Raw genomic sequence first — 24,820 nt, 5'->3', positions numbered from 1 at the left:
CTTTTGTGGCCAGGGCACATCTTGCACAGCATTCTTTTTTTATCAGTGAAAATTCATTTTTAACATGTATTAGGCTAATTAGGCCTCCTGCATTAAGGTGACTGAACTGCTCCTCTTGAGTGTATATTCCAGATTAGGGCATTTTAGATGTTAACTAAATGCCCCTAGAGTATAGATTAAAATTAATGTGCATGTGTATATCATGCACTCTTTATGAAAGTCTTTTAAAGTAAATTATAGAAAATATAACAGGGTCTAAAACCATGACCACTTGCACGATTTAGAATCATACTAAACTATACTCTTTGGCTTGAAATAAGTTGTTTTCCTTTCCAAAGGGAATACAGCTGGTAGAGATACTTTTTATGCTGCTTTCCAACTGTGGGATTTAGGCTTTAGCTTTGTGGTTTACAAAGTACTATCTGGTCTCTTACTCATGGTCCTGCCTTTCTGGCATAAAAATACCAAACAGCCAGGCATTGAAAGTTCATGAGAAGACACTAGAATTTCTGGTTTTGACTCACTTATAAGGGAGGAGAATTATACCTTAAAACACCTGTATGTTCAAGTTGGTAGAAACTGCCTCTAGAAAAATGGGCCTACCATTTGAGCCCTGGTGCAAATGTATTCTCCTATCTGAAGTGTTAACGATTGAAATGGTCCAGAGGCAAGGAAGGGTAATCAGAAAGACACTGCTTAGTCTTATCCTAGTCTTCTCAGGTTTAGGGTAGAGTGCATATTGATAATTCACTTTAAGTCCCATTGGAGTCAATTTGCTTTCAGTCTATGGGCACTGCTTTGGGACATAATGTGGAATCATTACAGAAATGCTACTGGCTGCTTGTCCCAATGGCAGGTGCCAGCAACTTCTGACCCTGTCTAGGTTGTTAGTGCTATTAGAGGAATTGCCTTAGTGTGCTTTTTGCAAACCCTAGATCAATTTGAAGATTCATACCATTCCCTCTGGTTCCCACACAATATAAAAGCTTCCAGAAATTACTTCCTGACAGCTTATGTTCATCTTTTTAAAAATATTAAGGTTTTTGGTCTGATTATAACAGTAAATCATTTTCATTGTAAGCAATTTTGGGGAAAGAAACACAAAAAATACAAGAAAAAAACTAAAAATCACACATGAACATACTACCCAGAGATAACTTTTGTAAACATTTTGATATATTTCCTTCCCATCTTTTTTTTTCTATGTGTCTAAAAACAACAACAACAACAAAAAACTAGGGTGGCTGAATCTTTATATCTGTCTCCTTCAACTTCTGCCACTTCTTGATGGATAGATATAATTTTATGTCCTTATTTTTCACTAAAAATTATATCATTATCATTTCTCTAAATCATTTACTATTTTAATTATTATGTTTTATGGTTGTCATATGGATTTACCATAATTTTTTATGTTTTTTATTTTTTAATTATAAAATAAATACATGGTCATAATAAATGTTTAAACACATATGGAAATGTAATAAAGTTTAGCACTCTTTTTCCTTCTCTGTTGCTCCTAAGCTGTGTGAGATAATCAGTATTAATTAGGTGTGCCTCTTTCTGTACTAATCTTAAGCTCATATAAACATACATACACATAAGACTTTATTTTTATTTAGAAAAATTATATTATACTATACATTATATTATACATATTACTCTGTAACTTGCTTTTTCTTTAACTTGCTTTTTCAACTTGCTTTTTCTTTATACATATTACTCTGTAACTTGCTTTTTCAAACATAATTTATCATAAGTAACTCTCCAGTTGAAGAATACAGAATCTAATATAACTCATTGTATCAGTCAGGGTTCAACAAGAGAAGCATAACCAATAGGAGATGTATTATTATTAAGAGATTTATTATAAGGAATTGCCTTATGTGATTGTGAAGCCTGGCTAAGCAACTCCAGGCAGTCAGGAATCAAAGATCATGGGCAGGCTTGAACTCATGAGCATAGGCCAAAGCTGTCATCTATAGGGCTTGTAAGTCTGAAGCTGTGTGGCAAAATTTCTTCTCTTGGGGGAGACCTCAGCCTTTCTTGTTTTTTTTTTTTTTTAAGTGGCAAAAACACTTACCATGAGCTCTATACTTTTCACAAATTTTTAAGGGCACAATATAGTAATGTTAGCCATAGGCTCATTGTTGTACAACAAGTCTCTAGGACTTATTCATATCTTGTGTAAATGGAACTTTATAGCTATAGAAAAGCAGCTTCCCATTTTCCCCTCCTTCCAGCCTCTAGAATCACCATTCTGCTCTCTGTATCTATGAGTTTGACTAGTTTAGATGCTTCATATTCATACAAATACAGGATTTGTCCTTCTGTGATGGCATTATTTTAATTAGCAAATGTCCTCCAGATTCATCCATGTTGTCACATATGGCAGAATTCCCTTCCTTTTTAGGGCTGAATAATATTCCTGTATGTGTGTGTGTGTGTGTGTGTGTGTGTGTGTGTGTGTATACAAAAATACATACCACATTTTCTTTATCCCTTTATCCATCCTCAGACATTTAGATTGTTTCCATATCATGGCTATTGGGAATAATGCTGCAATGAAGCTAAGAGTACTGATATCTCTTCAAGATCCTGATTTCAGTTATTTTGGATATATACCAAGAAGTGGGTTACTGGATCATATGTTAGTTCTATTTTTAATTTTATGAGGAACCTCCATAATGTTTTCCATAATGACTAAATCATTTTAATTCCCGACAGTTTACTGTGGTTCCAGTTTCTCCACATTCCTGCCAATACTTATTATCTTTTGTTTCTTTGATAATAGCTCTCTAAACAGGAGTGAGGTGATATTTTATTATGGTTTAGATTTGCATTTCCCTGATGATTAGTGATGTCCTTTTTTATATACCTGTTGGCCATTTATATGACTTATTTGAGTACATGTCTATGCAAGTCCTTTGCCCATTATTTTTAATCAAGTTATTTGTTTTTTTGCTATTGAGTATAGAAGTATCTTATATATTTTGGAAATTAACCCCTTATCGGATATATAGTTTGCAAATATTTTCTCCCATTGCATAGATTGCATTTTTAATCTGTTGTTTCTTTCCTTTGCTGTGCTGAAACATTTTAGTTTGATGTAGTCCTATTTTTCTACTTTTGCTTTGTTGCCTATGCTTTTGGTATCATATCCAAGACATCATTGTCAAGATTTTTCCCTCTTTTCTTCTAGGAGTTTTACAGTTTCAAGTCATACATTTAAGTCTTCAGTGCACTTTGCATTGATTTTCATGTATGGTGTAAGGTAGAAGTTCAATTTCGTTCCTTTTCATGTGGATATCCACTTTTCACAGAACCATTTGTTGAGTAAACTATATTTTCCCCATTGTGTACTCTTGGCAGCCTTGTCAAAGATATGTTGACTGTATATGTGTGGGTTTCTTCTGGGCTCTCCCTCATGTTCAATTGGTCTATATGTCTGTCTTTATGCCAGCACCATACTGTTTTAATTACTGTAGCTTCATAGTATATTTTGAAACAGGAATTGTGATGCCTCCAGCTTTGTTCTTCTCCCTCAAGATTGCTTTAGCTATTATGGATCTTTTGTGTTTCCACATGAATTCTAGGATTGATTTTTTTGTTTCTTTAAAAAATGCCATTGGGGTTTTGATTGGATTGCATTGAATCTGTAGATGACTTTGGGTGTGAATGGGCATTTAACAACATTAAGCCTTCCACTACAAGAAAAGTAAACTGCAGACCAATATCCCTAACAAAATACATGGGAAAATCCTCAATAAAACACTAGTAAACAAAATTCAACAGTACAATAAAAGGATCATACACCATGACCAAGTGGGATTTATCCCTGGGATACAAGGATTCTTCAATATATATAAATCAATTAATGTGATACACCACACTAACAAAATGAAGGAAAAAAATCACACGATCGTCTTTATAGAGGCAGAAAAATCATTTGACACAATTCAACACCCTTTTATGATAAAAACTATCAAGGTATAGAAGGAAATTACCTCAACATAATAAAGGCCATGTATGGAAGGCTCACAGCTAACATCATAGTTAATGGGGAGAAGCTGAAAGCTTTTTCTCTAAGATCAGGTACAAGAAGGATGCCCACTTTCAACACTTCTAGTCAAAATAGTAGTGGAAGTCCTAGCTAGAGCAATTAGGCTTAATTAATTAATTAATGCCTCCAAATCAGGAAGGAAGAAGTAAAATTATTCCTGTTTCCAGATAACATCATCTCATGTATAGAAAACCCTAAAGACTCCACCAAAAGCTCTTACATCTAATAAATGAATTCAGTAAATTAGTAGGATACAAAGTCAACACAAAAAAGTAGTTGTGTTTCTATACACTAACAACAACCTCTCTGAAAAAGAAATTAAGCAAACAATCCCATTTACAGTTGCATCAGAAAGAATATAATACTTAGGAATAAACTTAACCAAGGAGGTAAAAGACTGGTACATGGAAAACTACAAAATATTGCTGAAAGAAATTAAAGAAGACACAAATAAATAGGCATTCTGTGTTCATGGAACAGAAGACAATGTTGATAAAATATCCATTTTACTGAAAGCCATCTGTAGACTCAATATGATCCTATTAAAACTCCAATGACATTTTTTACAGAAATTGAAAAAAAGGACAATCCTAAAATTCACGAGGATCCACAATACACCCATGAGAGAGAAGAACAAAGCTGGAGGCATCACAATTCCTGATTCTAAATATATTACAAAGCTACAGTAATTAAAACAGTATGGTGCTGGCATAAAGACAGACATATAGACCAATGGAATAGGATAGGGAGCTCAGAAATAAACCTACATGTATATATTCAACATATCTTCAACAAGGGTCCCAAGAATACACAATTGGGAAAGGATAGTTTTTCAATGAATGGTGTTGTGAAAACTGGATATCCACATGCAAAAGAATGAAATTGAACTCCTACCTTATACCATACATGAAAATCAGTTCAAAGTGAACTGAAGGCTTAAACATATGATTGAAGACTGTAAAAATACTAGAAGAAAACATTGGAGAAATACTTCTTGACATTGTTCTTTGGCAATGATTTCTTGGATATGACACCAAAAACATGGACAGCAAAGCAAAAATAGACAAGTGGGACTACATACAACAAAAAAGCTTATGCACAGCAAAGGAAAGAAACAACAGAACAAAAAGACAACCTATTAAATGGGAGAAAATATTTGCAAACCATATATCTGATAATTTCCAAAATATATAAGGATCTCCTACAACTCAATTAGCCAAAAACCAAGTAACTCAATTAAAAAATTCACAAAGAACTTGCACAGACATCTTGGTTATTTCATTAATTACTTACTTTTTGCCATTCAATTTTTTTTTCTTCTGAAAGTTTCGTTAAGTCTATATACATGTTCTGTTGTAATCACTTATCTTTGACTCATTTTTTTTCTTTTCTTTGTGTTTTTGCTTTTGGTTGTGAAATATCTTTCCACTTTATACTATATTTTATTCAACCATTCTCCATTTAACAGCCTCTTAACTCATGATCTCACTTTTTTGCCCCTCTATACATTGAAATGCATTGTTATAAGTCTTTGTCCAAGTTTCTGACCACTTTCCTTTTTTTGCTTTTCAAAACTTTTGATATATCTTGGCAAAATTACTCTTCCAGAAAATTTGTACTAATTTATACATTTAAGAAAGGTCTATGTTTCTCATAACAAAGTCATGTATTTTTTATGTTATAGGCTTTGAAATTTCTGAAAATCAGAAGAGGCAGGCTGCAATGACTGTGAGAAAAGTCCCGAAACAAAAAGGTAAAACTGCCTTTAACTACAAACTCCCTGACCTCACCCACTCGCGTTGTGAGACTGAGAAGCCATAGGCTATGTGCTTGCATATTCCTAGGCTTGTTTCCATGCTAAAGTTCACTTGGGGTGGTGGGAAATGACCAGATACCCAGGTGTCCCTGATGACAGTTGGCAAATGGTCTTAAAAGACTTAAGGTTTAGGAGTGAATAATTTAAGGCAGTCATGTCCAAAGATAGTGCATTGGGTACAGGTAAAAATAGAACCTCTGTTTCCTTTATTTTCACTTAAATAAAAGAGAGAAACTAAACTTTACTAACAATTTTGAAACAGTTGGACAATAGTAAATTTGTAGAATTTATTAATATGTATAAATATATTAGGGTTATGTGCATAACAATTCTTTCATTGGTTTGGGAGCATTTGTGAAATCAGGAACCCCAAATCAGAATGGACAACTTCAAACTGAACCTAGACAGAAAATTCAGATAGTTATTCTCTTTTTGAACCATAAAGTATTTAAAAAAGAAAAATACCTTCGGGATCAATCTGAATATGAAATGAAGCTTTATTTTCTCATTTTCCTGAACTAGAAAAAATTAAAATGCTTAATTAAACAAAAGCTAGGAACTATCCCTTCTTTTTTTCGAGAACCTATTCAGTACCAGTCATTCTATATAAGTTCCTTCATTTCATTTTTATGGTACCCCTGAAAAGGCAGGCATTATTAGCCCCATTTTCCAGATGAAGAAACTGAGGATCTTTGGGATAAAGTGACTCTGAACTTAAGTCAGCTTGACTCCAAGTCCTCTGATCTCTCCTCTCCATCTCAGGGTTCTGATGATCCTCCATGATGGGAAAGCACAGCTCACTTTTTTGTCTTGCCTCAATTACTGACAGCTCTTTCTATTACTGACAGCCACTATCATTGTCCCCAGGGTAGGCAATCTTTTTTTTTTTAACATCTTTATTGGGGTATAATTGCTTTACAATGGTGTGTTAGTTTCTGCTTTATAACAAAGTGAATCAGTTATACATATACATATGTTCCCATATCTCTTCCCTCTTGCACCTCCCTCCCTCCCACCCTCCCTATCCCTCCAGACGGTCACAAAGCACCGAGCTGATCTCCCTGTGCTATGTGGCTGCTTCCCACTAGCTATCTACCTTATGTTTGGTAGTGTATATATGTCCATGCCTCTTTCTTGCTTTGTCACAGCTCACCCTTCCCCCTCCCCATATCCTCAAGTCCGTTCTCCAGTAAGTCTGTGTCTTTATTCCTGTCTTACCCCTAGGTTCTTCATGACATTTTTTTTCTTAAATTCCATATATATGTGTTAGCATATGGCATTTGTCTTTCTCTTTCTGACTTACTTCACTCTGTATGACAGACTCTAGGTCTATGCACCTCATTACAAATAGCTCAATTTCATTTCTTTTTATGGCTGAGTAATATTCCATTGTATATATGTGCCACATCTTCTTTATCCATTCATCTGATGATGGGCACTTAGGTTGTTTCCATCTCTGGGCTATTGTAAATAGAGCTGCAATGAACATTTTGGTACATGACTCTTAATGAGACTTCACTTTCCCTAGGTCCTCCCTTGTGCTCTTTTAAAGGGCTGTTTGGTTCAGAATGAGTCACCATATAAAATGATCAGATTCAAGTTGCCTGAAATTCTAGCAGCCACATAAAGCACCCTTAATTATTCCTAATGAGGTTCCTTTTCATTGAGGAGGCTGAGTGCCTGTGAAGATCTGATTTCCAGTTGAGGAGTGCACCTGGCTTGGGCCTCTGGCTAGACATGGCCTTCCTTCCAACTGTTTGTTGCTTCTTACTCTTGGGAGGCCCTCACTGGCACTTTCCCTCATCATGGAAATATGATTCACTTTAGATAGGGAATTAAAGGCAACCACTTCTAACCTTCTTAGACGTGAAAACATGACAATTTAGAAAGTAATCTGGAGTTCATAACAGTAAGTCTATGATCTGTATGAATAGTAGAATCCTTTGAGAGAATGTGCTTCTTCCTTAGAGATATGAGCCCCAGCCACCTGGACAGTCCTCAGGTTACAAAGTGGTTACTGTCCTACTGGCCCACCTCTGTCTCCTGGAGGCTCTCACCTCCTGAGCTTCTCTCACTCTGAATTCCTCCACTGTCTCTACCACACTAACCTTCATGATGGGATGGTGTTCCTTTACTTCAGCCCAAGTTCCCTCAAGTCTATCTGAGACTGGCTTATCTTTTCACTGAGAAACCATAAAGCAGAGGAACATGCACAAAGCAACGAACTAGAAAACAATCCTACTCGCTCATACCAAACCTTTGTGTCAGGTTCCTTCTCTGCCTTGTCTCAAGGCTATCCCTTGCATGTCTTCTCTTGTCTCCCAATATTTAAACAATGGTTCACCTAAACAGCTTTCCATGTTTAATAGCAATCCTGAAGTCTTCAAAGAAACTTATCTAGTCTCAAACTTCACAGAATTCCTAAAAATTGATTCCCTTATTTCTATTTCGAGTTTTCAAGGCTCTCCCAGTCCAGGGCTGTGGTAACTGATATATTTTGAGACTCAAGGGCACTACACATGTAGAAGTGATTGTACAGCTTAGTAGTACAATAGTTTTATCATATACATAGGAAGAACAAGAAGGGAGTTCTCTCAGATACCTGAGAAAGCCAGCTTTCTTAATCCTGCCAATAACTCCTTCCTGGAAGTGATGGGGAGCATTGTTGTTAGGATTTCTCTAGTTCAGATTTAATACAGATTCCAACACAATCTGTAATGCCATGGGACCTTATTAACTCAGTCTACTCTTCTAGAGAAGGGGAAGCCTGGCTGGAAGAAAAGCAGAGAGGACAGAGCCTAGCTCCAAGGGAGGCCTTTTGACTTTACATTTGCCTTTTTACACTGCATTGTTTTTCAAGAATTGATATATAACTTCTTGAGAGTTGTTTGCTAATTCCTGGTTCATCAACCCATTTCAGTTTGTCATCATGGAGCTCCCTAGGGCCATGAGTACAGTCCCAATCTCCAGAGGCTTTAGGGCCAGCTCAAAATCAAATGAGTACCCCAGAATAACTAAAATAAACTTGAAATAGAATAAAGTTTGAATAATAAGTCTACCCTGATTTGAAAACTAATTATATAGCTACAATAACCAAGACAGTTTGGTGTTTGTAGAGGGATAGACATGTTAGATCAATGGAACAGAATAGAGAAACCAAAAACAGACCTACACAAATATGCCCAACTGATTTTTCACAAAGGTACAAAAGCAATTCAGTGGAGGAAGGATGCCTTTTAAACAAATGGCACTGAAGCAATTGGGCTTCCACAGGCCGAAAGTAAAAATAATCTCAACCTAATTTCACACCCTATAAAAATTAACTCAAAATAGATAATGAACTTAAATGTAAAGCTACAAAACTTTTAGAAAACAGTAGGAGAAGATCATCAGGATTTAGGTCTAGGCAAAGAAGTTCTTAGAACTGACACCAAAAGCTTGAACTATAAAATAAAAAATTGATAAAATTAACCTCATCAAAATAGAAAATTTTGCCCCATGAAAGACCATGTAAAGAGGATGAAAAAACAAGCTACAGGCTAGGGAATATATTTGCGAACCACGTATCTGACAAAACATTGGTATCTAGAATATATAAAGAACTCTCAAACCTCAATAGTAAGGGCTTCCCTGGTGGCACAGTCGTTGAGAATCTGCATGCCAATACAAGGGACACGGGTTTGAGCCCTGGTCTGGGAAGATCCCACATGTCGCGGAGCAACTAGGCCCATGAGCCACAACTACTGATCCTGTGCATCTGGAGCTTGTGCTCCACAAGAGAGGCCACGACAGTGAGAGGCCCATGCACCATGATGAAGAGTGGCCCCCACTCGCCGCAACTAGAGAAAGCCCTTGCACAGAAACTAAGACCCAACACAGCCATAAATAAATAAATAAAATTTTAAAAACTCAATAGTAAAAACAAACAAACAAAACTACACACTTCAATTAGAAAATGGGCAAGACAGATAATTCACTGAAGAGGATATATGGATATCAGTTACACACATGAAAAGATGTTCAACATTATTAATCATTGGAAATATGTAAATTAAAACCACAATGAGATGTCATTACATATCTATTACAAAGGCTAAAATAGAAAAAAATTGTGAAAACACCAAATGTTGGCAAGGGTGCATGGAAACAGAATCATTCATACCTTGCTTGTGAGAATGTAAAACAGTACAGCCACTATTTTATGTAATAGTTTGGTAGTTTCTTAAGACATAAAACATACAACTACCAAATGACCCAGCAATGACACATCTGGGCATTTATCCCAGAGAAACAAAAACTTATTGTCACTTAAAAACTTCTAAACAAATACCCATAGCAGCTTTTTCATAATAGCCCAAACTAGAAACAACGTAGATGTCTTTCAATGGGTGTAATTAAGCAGATTCTGGTACATCTATACCATGGAATATAACACATCAATAAAAAGGAGCCAACTATTGGTACATAAACCAACTTGGGAGAATTTCTAAGGATTCATGCTGATTGAGAAAAGCCAACATCCAAAGGTTACATATGGTATAACTCCATTTATATAACATTCTTCAGATGATATAATTTGGAAATAGGGAACATATTAGTGCTTGCCAGGGGTTAAAGAGGGAGTAGGGAAAGGAAAGAAGTGAGTGTGGTTATAAAAGAATAACACGAGTAATCCTTGTGATGATAGAAATGTTATGACTCTTGACTGTATCCTGTAACAATGTTAATATCCTAGCTGTAATATTGTAATATAGTTTTGCAAAATGCTATCATTGGAGAAATTGAGTAAAGGGTGCAAGGTATATCTCTATATTTTCTCTTACAACTGCATGTGAATCTACAATGATCTCAAAATAAAAAGCTTAATTTAAAAAATAAAATGAGCACTCCCCAAATTCCCTCCCTAATATCTACATATAATTGTTTGGCCTCTGGAACACTTGTATTTTTGACACTTACCACCTTTGAAAACTGACAACATCCTCAAAATGACAAAATAGTCATCTCCCTAAAGAACACAGATTTTCACCAACAGATGAGAGTTTTTTTGTAAAAGTCTGGGAGTCCAGTGGAGAAGTTCCAGACCAAATAATCTATGATTGGATGTATAGATGAGGCCAGTCAATAAAAACTGGAGGAGGTGACAGCAACACAAGACTAGAAGGAATATGAAAAATCAAGGAAACAAGACATCATCAATGGAATGCAATAATTTCCAGAAGCTGACACACAAATACCAGGAGATCTGTGATTTGCATGATAAACAATTCAAAATCGTTGTTTTAAGGAAGCTCAATGAGCTACAATAGAAACAATTCAACAACATCAGGAAAACATCATGAACGAAATAAGAAATTTAACAGAGTAGAAATCATAAAAAGAACCAAACAAGTTATAGAGCTGAAGAATACAATGTATGAAATGAAAAATGCAGTAGACAGCATCAATAGCAGACCTGATGAGCCAGCAGAAAGTATCTGTGAAGTCAAAGAAAGATCATTTGAAATTGACTAGTCAGAGTAGGAAAAAAAAAAAAAGAATCTGAAAGAGTGAAGTATGCCTGTGTGACTTATAGGATAAAATTAAGATTAACAATCTACAAAATATTGGAGTCCCAGAAGAAGAGAGGGAGAAAGGGGAAGAAAGATCATTTAAATAAATAATGACTAGGACTTCCCAATTCTGGGTAGATATTTGAATATCTAAGTTCATGTGGCTCACTGGTCTCCAAACAATTCAACCCAAAATGGTCTTCTCTAAGATACATTATAATAAAGCTGTCTAAAATCAAAGACAAAAAGAGAAGGTTAAGAGCAGCAAGAGAAAAAAACGAATCTCATATGCATGGGAACCTGCATAAGGCTATCAGCAGATTTCTCAACAGAAACCTAGCAGGCAAGGAGAGAGTGGAATGATATATTCAAAGTACTGAAAGAAAATAACACCCAACCGAGAATGCTGTACCCAGAAAAGTTGTCTTCAGAAATAAAGGAGAGAAAAAGAATTTTCCAGACCAAAAAAAAAAAAAAAAAAAGCTGAAAGAGTTAATCACCACTAGATTTGTCTTACAATAAATGCTGAAGGTTCTTCAAGCTGAAATGAAAGTATGCTAATTAGTAACACGAAAACGTGAAGAAGAAAATATGACAGGGGCAGGAGACAAGATGGCAGAGTAGAAGGACTTGACCTTATCTCCTCTCACAAAAACAACAAAATCAAAATTAACTGCTGAATAACCATCGACAAAAAAGACCCCAACCTACCAAAACATGCACTCTACACCCAAAGACAAAGAGGAAGCCACAACGAGATGGTAGGAGGGGTGCTTCTGCAATATAATCAAATCCTATACCCACCAACTGGGCAACCCACAAACTGGAAAATTAATATATCACAGAGGTTCTCCTACAGGAGTGAGAGTTCTGAGCCCCACATCAGTCTCCCCAGCCTGGGGGTCTGGCAATGGGAAGAGGAGCACACAAAACATTTGGCTTTGAAGGCCAGTGGGCTTGAGTCTAGGAGTTCCACAGGACTGGTGGAAACAGACTACACCCTTGGAGGGAGCACACAAGGTTTCACATGCACTGGTACCCAGGGCAAAGCAGTGACTCCATAGGATCCTGGGTCAGACCTACCTGCGGGCCTTGGAGAGTATCCTAGGGAGGCAGGGGTCGGCTGTGGGTCACTGTGGGGACAAGGACACTGGTGGTGGGGTCTCCAAGGAATATTGATCATCATGAGCTCTCCCAGAGGTCATCATATTGACACCAAGACCTGGACAACAGCCTGTAGGATCCAGCACTTGAATGCCTCAGACCAAACAATGAACATGGTGAGAACACAGCCCCACCCATCAGCAGACAGGCTGCCTAAAGTTGTCCTGAGCCAACAACCACCTATAAACACACCATTTGCCATGGCCTTACCCCCAGAGGGACAAGATCTAGCTCCACCCACCAGTGGGCAGACACCAGTCTCTCCCATCAGGAAGCCTGTATAAGCCACTGGTCCCACCTCACCCAGCAAGGTGCAGACACCAGAAGCAAGAAAAGCTACAATCCTGCAGTGTGAGGAACGGAGACCACAAAGACAGAAATCTAAACAAAATGAGATGGCAGAGAAATATGTTCCAGAGGAAAGAACAAGATAAAACCCCAGAAGAACAGCTAAGTGAAGTGGAGATAGGCAACCTATCTGGAAAAGAATCCAGAGTAATGAGAGATGATTAGTAATGAGAGACAGATGATTCAAGATGTCAGAAAAAAAATGGAGCACAGACCAATAGGAAACAAGAAATGTTTAATAAAGTGCTAGAAGCTTAAAAGAACAAAGATTAAACAATACAATAACTGCAATGAAAAATGCACTAGAAGGAATCAATAGAAAAAGTGAGGCAGAAGAACAAATAAGTGAGCTGGAAGACAGATTGGGGGAAATTGCTGCTGCAAAACAGAATAAAGAAAAAAAGAATGAAAAGAAATGAGGACAGACTCAGAGACATCTGGGACAACATTAAATGCAAAAACATTTGCATTATAGGGGTCCCAGAAGGAGAAGAGAGAGAGAAAGGTCCTGAGAAAATATTTAAAGAGATAATAGCCAAAAACTTCCCTTACATGGGAAAGGAAACACCCACTCAAGACCAGGAAGTGCAGAGAGTCCCATACAGGATAAACCCAAGGAGGGACATACTGAGGCACATATTAATAAAATTGACAAAAAAGGCAGAGAAAATATTAAAAGCAACAAAGGAAAAGCAACAAATAACACACAAGGGAATTTCCATAAAGTTATCAGCTGATTGTTCAACAATAGCTCTGCAGCCCCAAAGGGAGTGGCATGATATATCTAAAGCCATGAAAGGGAAAAAACACAACCAAGAATACTCTACCAAGCAAAGCTCTCATACAGATTACATGGTAAAACAAATGCTTTACAAAAAAAAGCTAAGAAAATTCACCACCACCAAACCAGCTGTACAACAAATGCTAAGGGGAATTCTCTAGATGGAAAAGAAAAGACCACAACTAGAAACAAGAAAATTATGAATGGGAAAGTGCAACAGTAAAGGCAAACATACAGTAAAGGTAGGCAAGCATCCACACAAAATATGATAACAAAAACAGCAATAGTGAGAAGAGGAGCATACAAATGCAGGATATTGGAAATCCATTTAAAATTAAGAGACCAGCAACTTTAAAAAACCTTGTATATATGTAGTCTGCTATATCAAAACCTCATGGTAAGCGGAAAGCAAAAATCTAGAACAGATACAAACACACAAAAAAAGAAAAAGCAATCCAAACACAACAATAAACATAGTCATCAAATCACAAGAGAAGAGAACAAAAAGGGAAGGGAAGAAAAAAGGACTACAGAAACTAATCCAAAACAATTAACAAAATAGCAATAAGAACATACAGATCAGTAATTATCTTAAATGTAAATGGATTAAATCCTCAAACAAAAAGCCATAGACTGGCATAATTGATTTAAAAAAGAAAAAGAAGACGTGGTATATATATGCAATGGAATATTACTCAGCCATAAAAAGGAACAAAATTGGGTCATTTGTAGAGACATGGATGGACCTAGAGACTGTCATACAGAGTGAAGTATGTCAGAAAGAGAAAAACAAATATCATATATTAACACATATATGTGGAATCTAGAAAAATAGTACAGATGAACCAGTTTGCAAGGCAGAAATAGAGACATAGGTGTAGAGAACAAATGTATGGACACCAAGGGGGAATGGGGGTTGCATGAATTGGGAGAATGGGATTGACATATATACACTAATATGTATAAAATAGAAAACTATCAAGAACCTGTTGTATAACAAAGGGAACTCCACTTCGCTGTGCAGTAGAAACTAACATGACATTGTAAAACAACTATATCCAAATTAAAAAAAAAAAGACACATATATGCTGTCTACAAGAGACCCACATGAAATCTAGAGACACATACAGACTGAAAATGAGGGGATGGAAAAAGGTATTCCATGCAAATGGAAATCAAAAGAAAGCTGGAGTAGTGATACTCATATCAGACAAAATAGACTTTAAAATAAAGACTGTTACAAGAGACAAAAAGGATACCACATAATGAGCAAAGCATCAATCCAAGAAGAAGATATAACAATTGTAAATATTTATGCACCCAACATAGGAGCACCTCAATATATAAGGCAAATTCTTACAGCCATAAAATGAGAAATTGACAGTAACACAATAATATCGGGGCAATTTAACACCCCATTTTCATCAATGGACAGATCATTCAGACAGAAAATCAATAAGGAAACAAAAGCTTAAATGACACATTAGACAAATGGACTTAATTGATATTTATAGAATATTCCATTTAAAAGGAAAAGATGCACATTCTTCTCAAGTGCACATAGAACATTTTCCAGGACAGATAACATGGTGTACCATACAGTAAGCCTCATTATATTTAAGAAAATTGAAATTATATCAAGCCAGCACTCCAACTGCAATGTTGAGATTAGGAATCAACTACATGAAAAAAAAAACTGCAAAAAGCAGAAACATGTAGAGGCTAACTATATGTTACTGAACAACAAATGGATCACTGAAGAAATCAAAGAGGAAATTCAAAACTACCTAGAGACAGACGAAAATGAAAACACGATGATCCAAAACGTATGGGATGCAGCAAAAGCAGTTCTAAGAGTGAAGTTTGTAGCAATGCAGTCTTACCTTAGGAACCAAGAAAAATCACAAATAAACAACAAAAATTTACACCGTAAGCAACTAGAGAAATAAGAACAAACAAAACCCAAAGTTAGTACAAGGAAAGAAATCATAAACATCAGAACAGAAACAAATGCAATAGAGATGATGAAAACAAGAGAAAAGACAGTGAAACTAAAAGCTGGTTCTTTGAAAAGATAAACAACATTGATAAACTTTAAGCCAGCCCCATCAAGAAAAAAAGGGATAGGGCTCAGATCACTAAAATTAGATATGAAAAAGAAGTTACTTTGGACAACACAGAAATACAAAGGATCATAAGAGACTACTACAGGCAACTATATGCCAATAAAATGGACAACCTAGAAGAAATGGACAAATCCTTAGAAAGGTAAAACCTCCCAAGACTGAACCAGGAAGAAATAGAAAATATGAATAGAGCAATCACAAGTACTGAAATTGAAACTTATTTTTAAAAATTCAGGGCTTCCCTGGTGGCACAGTGGTTGAGAGTCCGCCTGCCAATGCAGGGAAACGAGTTCGTGCCCTGGTCCGGGAGGATCCCACATGCTGCGGAGCGGCTGGGCCTGTGAGCCATGGCCGCTGAACCTGTGCATCTGGAGCCTGTGCGCTGCAACAGGAGAGGCCACAACAGTGAGAGGCCCGCGTACTGAAAAAAAAAAAAAAACTTCACACAAAAGTCCAACATCAGATGGCTTCACAGGCAAATTCTGTCAAACATTTAGAGAAGAGTTAACACCTATCCTTCTCAAACTCTTCCAAAATATAGCAAGGGGGGACACTCCCTAACTCATTCTACGAGGCCACCATCACCCTAATACCAAAACCAGATGCAGATACCACAAAAAAATAAAATTATAGGCCAATATCACTGAAGAACATAGATGGAAAAATCCTCAACAAAATACTAGCAAAACAAATCCAACAATATGTTAAAAGGATCAACCACTACAATCAAGTGGGATTTATCCCAGGGATACAAGGATTTTTCGTTATCCCCAAATTAGTCACTGTGATATACCACATTAACAAATTAAAAAGTATAAAAAAATATGATTATCTCAATAGATGCAGAAAGGCTTTTTACAATTCCAACACCCATTTATGATAAAAGCTGTCCAGAAAGTGGTCATAAATGGAACCTACCTCAACATAATAAAGGCCATATACAACAAACCCACAGCTAACATCACACTCAATGGTAAAAGCTGAAAGCATTTCCTCTAAGATCAGGAACAAGAAAAGGATGTCCACTCTCACCACTTTTATTCAAGTTCTGGGAGTCCTAGCCACAGCAACCAGAGAAGAAAAAGAAATGAGCAGGATCTAAACTGGAAAAGAAGTAAAACTGTCACTGTTTTCAGATGACGTGGTACTATACATTGATGATTCTGAAGACATTACCAGAAAACTACTAGAGCATATCAATGAATTTAATAAAGTTGCAGGATACAAAATTAACACTCAGAAATCACTTGTATTTGTGTACACTAACAGCAAAAATCAGAAAGAAAATAAGGAAACAATCCCATTTACCATCTCATCAAAAAGAATAAAATACCTAGGAATAAACCTACCTAACGAGACAAAAGACCTGTACTCTGAAAACTATAAGACTCTGATGAAAGAAATTGAAGGTGACACAGATGGAAAGATATACCATGTTCTTGGTTTGGAAGAATCAATATTGTCAAAATGACTATACTACCCAAGGCAATCTACAGATTCAATGCAATCCCTATTAATTTACCAATAACATTTTTCACAGAACTAGAACAATTTTTTTTTAATTTATATGGAAACAAAAGGCTCTGTATAGCCAAAGTAATCCTGAGAAAGAAAAATGGAGCTGGAGGTATCGGCTCCCTGACTTCAGACTATACTACAAAACTAAAGTTATCAAAAAGACCTACTGTATAGCTCAGGGAAATCTGATCAATACTCTGTAATAATCTAAATGGGAAATGAATCTGCAAAAGGATAGATACATCTGTGTGTATAACTGAATCACTCTGCTGTACACCGGAAACTAACACAAAATTGTTAATCAACTCCGATATAAAACAAAAATTTAAAAAATCATTTCCAAAAATGTATGATAGTGGCACAAAAACAGAAATATAGATCAGTGGAACAGAATAGAAAGCCCAGAAATAAACCCATGCACCTATGGTCAATTAATCTACGACAAAGGAGGCAAGGAAATACAGTGGACAAAAGACAGTCTCTTCAATGAATGGTGCTGGGGAAACTGGACAGCTACATGTACAAGAATAAAACTAGAACATTCTCTAACACCACACACAAAAATAAACTCAAAGTGGATTAATGACCTAAATGTAAGACCAGATACTATAAAACTCTTTGAGGAAAACATAGGCACAACATTCTTTGACATAAGTTTCAGCAATATCTTTTTGGATCCACCTCCTAGAGTACTGAAAATAAAAACAAAAATAAACAAATGGGACCTAATTAAACTTACAAGCTTTTGCACAGCAAGGAAAACCATAAAAAAAAGACAACCCACAGAATGGTAGAAAATATTTGCAAACGAAGCAACTGACAAGGGAATAAACTCCAAATATACAAACAGCTCATGCAGCTCACTATCAAAAAAATAAACAAACAAACAACCCAATCAAAAAGTGGGCAGAAGATCTAATAGACCTCCCTCCAAAGAAGACATATAGATGGCCAAAATCACATGAAAAGATGCTCAACATTGCTAATTATTAGAGAAATGCAAATCAAAACTACAATGAGGTATTACCACAGACCGGTCAGAATGGCCATCATCATAAAGTCTGCAAACAAATGCTGGAGAGGGTGTGGAGTAAAGGGAACCCTCCCACACTGTTGGTGGGAATGTAAATTGGTACAGCCACTATGGAGAACAGTATGGAAGTTCTTTAAAAAACTAAAAATAGAGCTACCATATGATCCAGCAATCCTTCTCCTAGGCATATATCCAGAGAAAACCATAAATCAAAAAGATACATGAAGCACCGAGCTGATCTCCCTGTGCTATTCAGCTGCTTCCCACTAGCTATCTATTTTACATTTGTTAGTAGAGAGGTGGGGGGGAGATGCAAGAGGGAGGAGAGATGGGAATATATGTTTACGTATAGCTGATTCACTTTGTTATAAAGCTGAAATTAACACACCATTGTAAAGTAATTATATTCCAATAAATATGTTAAAAAAATAAAAAAGAAACATTCACCCCAATGTTCATCGCAGTGCTATTTACAATAGCCAGGACATGGAAGGAACCTAAATGTTCATCAATGGATGAATGGATAAAGATGTGGTACATATATACAATGGGATATTACTCAGCCATAAAAAAGAACAAAATAATGCTATTTGAAGCTACATGGATGGACCTAGTGATTGTCATACTGAGTGAAGTAAGTCAGACAGAGTAAGTCATATATCATATGGTATTGATTATATGTGTAATCTAAAAAATGGTACAAATGAACTTATTTACAAAACAAAAATAGAGTCACAGATATAGAAAACAAACTTATGGTTACCAAAGTGGAAAGGGAGAGAGAGATAAATTGGGAGATTGGGACTGACATATACACACTACTATATATAAAATAAATAACTAATAAGAACCTACTGTATAGTACAGGGAACTCTGCTCAATACTCTGTAATGACCTTCATGGGAAAAGAATCTAAGAAAGAGCAGATATATGTATATGTTTAACTGATTCACTTTGCTATACAACAGAAACTAACACAATATTGTAAATCAACTATATTCCAGTAAAAGTGAAGTAAGTCAGAAAGAGAAAGACAAATGCCGTATGCTAGCACATATATATGGAATTTAAGAAAAAAAAATGTGAAGAACCTAGGGGTAAGACAGGAATAAAGACACAGACCTACTAGAGAATGGACTTGAGGATATGGGGAGGGGGAAGGGTAAGCTGTGACAAAGTGAGAGAGTGGCATGGACATATATACACTACCAAATGTAAAATAGCTAGTGGGAAGCAGCCGCATAGCACAGGGAGATCAGCTTGGTGCTTTGTGACCACCTAGAGGGGTGGGATAGGGAGGATGGGAGGGAGGGAGACACAAGAGGGAAGAGATATGGGAACATATGTGTATGTATAACTGATTCACTTTGTTATTAAAGCAGAAACTAACACACCATTGTAAAGCGATTATACTCCAATAAAGATGTAAAAAAAAAAAAATAAGCCAAAGACCTAAGTAGACATTTTTCAAAGAAAATATTCCAACAGCCAACAGGTACACGAAAAGTACCTCAGCATCATTCATCATCAAGAAATGCAAATCAAAACCACTATGAGATATTACCTCACACCTTTCAGAAAGGCTGTTATCAAAAGACAAGTGCTGGGAAGGATGTAGAGAAAGGAGACCCTTTTATACTGTTGGTGGGAGTGTAAGTTGGTACAGCTGCTATGGAAAACAGTATGGAGGTTCATTAAAAAATTAAAAATAGAGCTACCGTATAATTCAATTCCAGTTCTGGGTATATATCTAAAGAAAAGAAATAACTATCTTGAAGAGCTATCTGTACCCCATATTTGTTACTGCATTATTCATAATAGCCAAGACATAGAAACAACCTAAGTGTCCTTTGACAGATAAATAGATAAAATAAATATATACAAACACACACAATGGAATATTATTCAGCTGTAGAAAGAGGGAAATCTTGTCTATTCCACATTGTGGACTAACCTGGAAGGTGTTATGCTAAATGAAATAATTCAGACAAAGAAAGACAAATACTGTATGATATCACTCATATGGGGAATCTAATAAAACTGAATTTGTAGAAACAGAGAAGAGATTGATGTTTGCCACATGCAAGGGGTTTTGGGTTGGGGAAATAGGTGAATGTGGTCAAAAGGTAGAGTTTCAGTTATAAAATAAATGAGGTTGAGGAAGTAACATACGGCATGAAGACTAAAGTTAGCAAAACTGTATTGTATATTTGAAAGTTGCTAAGAGAGTAGATTGTAAAAGTTCTCATCAAAAGAAAAAACGTGTAACTATGTGAAGTGATGGATGTTAAGTGACCTTAATGTGCTTATCTTTTTGCAGTATATACATATATCAAATCATTATGTTGTACACCTTAATCTTATACAATGTAATATGTCTATTATTGTCTCAAATTAGGGGAAAATACAAAATCTGAGCAGACAAATAACAAGTGAGAAGGTTGAATCAGTAGTCAAACCTCCCAAAAAAGAAAAGCCCAGGAACAGATAGATGGTTTCACTGGTGAATTACATGAAACATTTTAAAAAGAATTAACAACAGTCCTTCTCAAACTAGTCAAAAACCTAAAAGGAACACTCTCAAACTCATTTTATGAAGCTAGCATTTCCCCAATACCAAAGCTGGATGAAGATATTACTAGATATCCTTGATGAATATAGATGTAAAAATTCTCAACAAAATACTAGCAAACCAAATTCAACAGCACATAAAAGGATCATGCATCATCATCAAGTGGGATTCATCTCTAGGATGCAGGCATGGTCTACATATGCAAATCAATAAATGTGACACACCACATTTATAGAATGAAAGATAAAAATCACATGATCACCTCAATAGATGCAGAAAAAGCATTTTACAAAATTCAACATCTTTCGTGATAAAAATTCTCAATAAATTGGGTATACAAAGAACATATCTCAATATAATCAATGCCTTTTATGACAAGCTCACCGCTAATAACAATACTCAGAGGTGAAAGTTTGAAAGCTTTTCCTCTAAGTTCAGGAATAAGACAAGGATTCCAAACCTCACCACTCCTATTCAGCATAGCTCTTGAAGTCCTAGCCAGAGCAGTCAGGCAATAAAAAGCAATTAAAGTCAGAAAGTGAGAAGTCAAATTGTCTCTGTTTACAGATGATATGATTTCATACATAGAAAACTCTAAAGACTATCCCAAGAAATAATAATATTAGAATAATAAAGGAATTCAGTAATGTTTCAGGATACAAAATCAGTGTACAGAAATCAGTTGTGTTTCACTAACAACAAACATCCAAAGGAGAAATTAAGGACATGATCCCCTTTGCAATAGCACAAAATAGTAAAGTACTTAGGAATAGGTTTAACCAAGAAGGTTAAAGATCTGCACATTGAAATCTAGTAGACATTTATGAAAGAAATTGAAGAAGACACAAATAAATGGAAAGATATTCCATATTCATGGATGATAAGAATTAATATTGTGAAAATGTCCTTACTATATAAAGCCATCTGTATACTTGCTGTAATCCTTATCTCAAATTCCATGGCATTTTTCATAGAAGGAGACAAAACACTCCTAAAATTCATATGGAACCACAAAAGACCCCAATTTACCAAAGCAGTTCTGTTAAAGAAGAACAAAGCTGGGGCAATCATGCATCCCAATTTCAAACTATATTACAAAGCTATAATAATCAAAAAAGTATGGTACTAGCATAAAAAACAGCATATAGATCAATGGAACAGAATCAAGAGCCCAATTATAAACCCACACTTATGGTCAACTAATATTTGTCAGGAGGCCAAGAATATTTAGTGGGGGAAAGATAGTCTCTTTTATTAATGGTATTGGGAAAATTGAATGTTTACATGCAAAGGACTGTATTGGACTCCTATATAACACCACTCACAAAAATTAACTCAAAACTGATTAAAGACTTAAGTGTAAGACCCACATCTATAAAATTCCTAGAAGAAAACAGGGTTTTCCCTGTTTTCCCTGTACTCCTCAACATTGATCTTGGCAATGAGTTTTTGAATATGACACCTAAATCAAAAATGAGCAAGTGGGACTACATCAAACTAGAAAGCTTCTGCATAGCAAAAGACAATCAACAAAATGAAAAGGCTACCTATGCAATGGGAGAAACTTTTTTATAAACCATACACCCAAAAAAGACACACACACACGCACACACACACATATACACACTGTGGAATACTATTCAACCATAAAAAGAAGGAAATCCTGCCATTTATGGAAATATGGATGGTCTTTAGGGAGTTATGCTGTGTGAAATGTCAGACAGAAAAATACAAATACAATATGTCATTTATATAAGCAATCTGAAAAAGGCAAAATTATAGAAACAGAAAGTAGGTTGCCAGGGGTTGGGGTTGGGGAAAGTGGGGTGATGTTGGTCAAAGGGCACAAGCTTCTAGTTATATGATGAATTAGTTTTGGAGATATAATGTACAGTATGGTTAATGTAGTTAACAATACGCTATTGTATACTTAAGGTAATTGTGTGAGGTGATGGATGTGCTAACTAACCTTATTGTGGTAATTATTTCACAATATATATGTATAATGAATTATCACATTGCATACCTTAAACTTACACAACATTGTATGTCAGTTACATCTCAATAAAGCTGGAAAACAATAACAAGAACAAAAACAAAACAACAAAATACTGGCTTTTAGAAAAGAAGTGGTTCCTTCCCACTGAAGTGTGAATGTCTTAATATGTTATATGATGGCTTAATATGATACTACTTCCAGGGTAATGGGATCAAGTCATCAAACAAAGGCAAACAGAGAAACTATAATGTTGAAATTTCAGACACTGACCAGCAGATGAGAAAGGTATTTGGGAGCAGCAGAGAGATCACCCTTGCATTCTGAATCATATGCTGTGTTCCTCAGCCTATTCTGTTCTGAATAGAGATAAGGATTAAAAGTGGGCACTAGGTGCTTTGAGAATCCCCTTACTACTTAATTTATACCATTTCCCTTTGATCTCCCGTCTACTCTAGGTGTCACCTCTGCTCGCTCAGTTCCTCCTTCCTACCCACCACCGCAGGACCCGTTAAACCAGGGCCAGTACCTGGTCCCTGATGGCATCGCTCAGTCGCAGGTCTTTGAGTTCACCGAACCCAAGCGCAGCCAGTCACCATTCTGGCAAAACTTCAGCAGGTTAACCCCCTTCAAAAAATAATACCAACAGGGAGGCAGATAATTTTAAAATAAAGTAAATAAAATTATATTTATAGATGGACCTTTTTTCGGAGAAGCACTGTTGAAATTTATATATATATATATATATATATATATATATATATATACACACACACACACACACACACATACACACACACACGCATACACAGACGCACACAGGACCTTGAGTGTACACACACACACACACACACACACACACACACACACACACGCAGAAGGACCAAAAATGTTTTCTGTTGTTTTGGGGAAGTAAAATCTGTAGTTGGTAGGAAGAAGTACCAATGAATTCCAAACACATGATCCCTTCTTAAAATGTTTTCCATTCTTACCCTGTCCCCCTCCCCTTTACTTTCAGAAAATGACATTTCTATTTGTTCCTTTTCTTGTTGAGCTAATCTTTTTGCTCTCCTGTGAGTGATTCATTGACTTGTCATTATTAACATAGATGTGTTTGTATTGTTTTTTAGTTACCTGATGATACTGATGCTGATGACTTTTGAATTTAATTTGATGTGGTGGAGTTTGGGAGTTTTGAATTTCTTTTTTTCCTTTTCCTTTTCACTGGGTAAAGGGAGGATCCCCTTCCTCCACTCCCTCAACTGATCATCTGTGAATTATTTCTGCAGCCCTGCAGTTGCCCCAAATAGCCTTTTCCCTGCATCTTCTGTCCTCAGTCATGCCAGTCTGGACATGCTCTGTTGTGCCCTGTGACATAAGTGCTCAATATTTCTATTGCTTTCACTGTGTTTTAGGTGTTGTAGAGGGATCGAAACTAAACAGAAGCAAGGGAATGTCAGAGTAATGATGCTGGAGAAGACTTCTGTTCAGGGAGCATTCTGCATTTGGGCTATTTCTTCTGCTAGCACTGGGGATTCCCATGTTGCAGCACTGCTGGGTCATGCCAGTTTTGTATCTGGGGTTTCTGGGTCAGTTTTTCTCTTCTTCATGCCACTTTGGTTATGGTGTTTCTTCTAGGCTTGTCCCTCCCCTAAACTAAAAAATCTGAACTAGAAGTAAAGAGGCTGAGACTCTGCCTCCTGGAGGAGGGATTCAACTGCCTCCAGTACCAAGCAGGTTTAGAGTAGGACTCCCCACTGCAATCGGGGACCTGGTTGTACCTGCTCCCCATTGGCAGATTGTTTAGGCAGCATTGCTGGAATCTGTGAGAGGTCAAGACAGAGCCCACCT

General features: G+C 36.3%; 1 protein-coding gene across 5 annotated transcripts in view; it reads left to right on the top strand.

Annotated features, from left to right (window-relative positions):
* The window catches only part of ARHGEF9 (Cdc42 guanine nucleotide exchange factor 9), a gene marked incomplete at both ends in the record, with an annotated part of 218,694 nt that extends 195,085 nt beyond the window's left edge, over positions 1–23,609 (top strand). For 4 of the 5 annotated variants that reach the window (XM_082864062.1, XM_082864060.1, XM_082864061.1 and 1 more), the window contains 2 exons: positions 5,748–5,816; positions 23,428–23,609. In XM_082864062.1, coding sequence (XP_082720188.1) covers positions 5,748–5,816; positions 23,428–23,609 — 251 coding nt within the window. Of the gene's footprint in view, positions 1–5,747; positions 5,817–23,427 lie in introns of those variants that run through there. The other variant, XM_082864063.1, reaches the window with a different exon arrangement.
* Positions 23,610–24,820: the final 1,211 nt, after the last annotated feature.

This window comes from Leucopleurus acutus (assembly GCF_964270905.1).
Source record: "Leucopleurus acutus genome assembly, chromosome: X".
NCBI classification, from domain to species: Eukaryota; Metazoa; Chordata; class Mammalia; order Artiodactyla; family Delphinidae; genus Leucopleurus; species Leucopleurus acutus.
The sequence above is the reverse complement of the archived record's forward strand: the minus strand, read 5'-3'. Positions and strand labels throughout refer to the sequence as shown.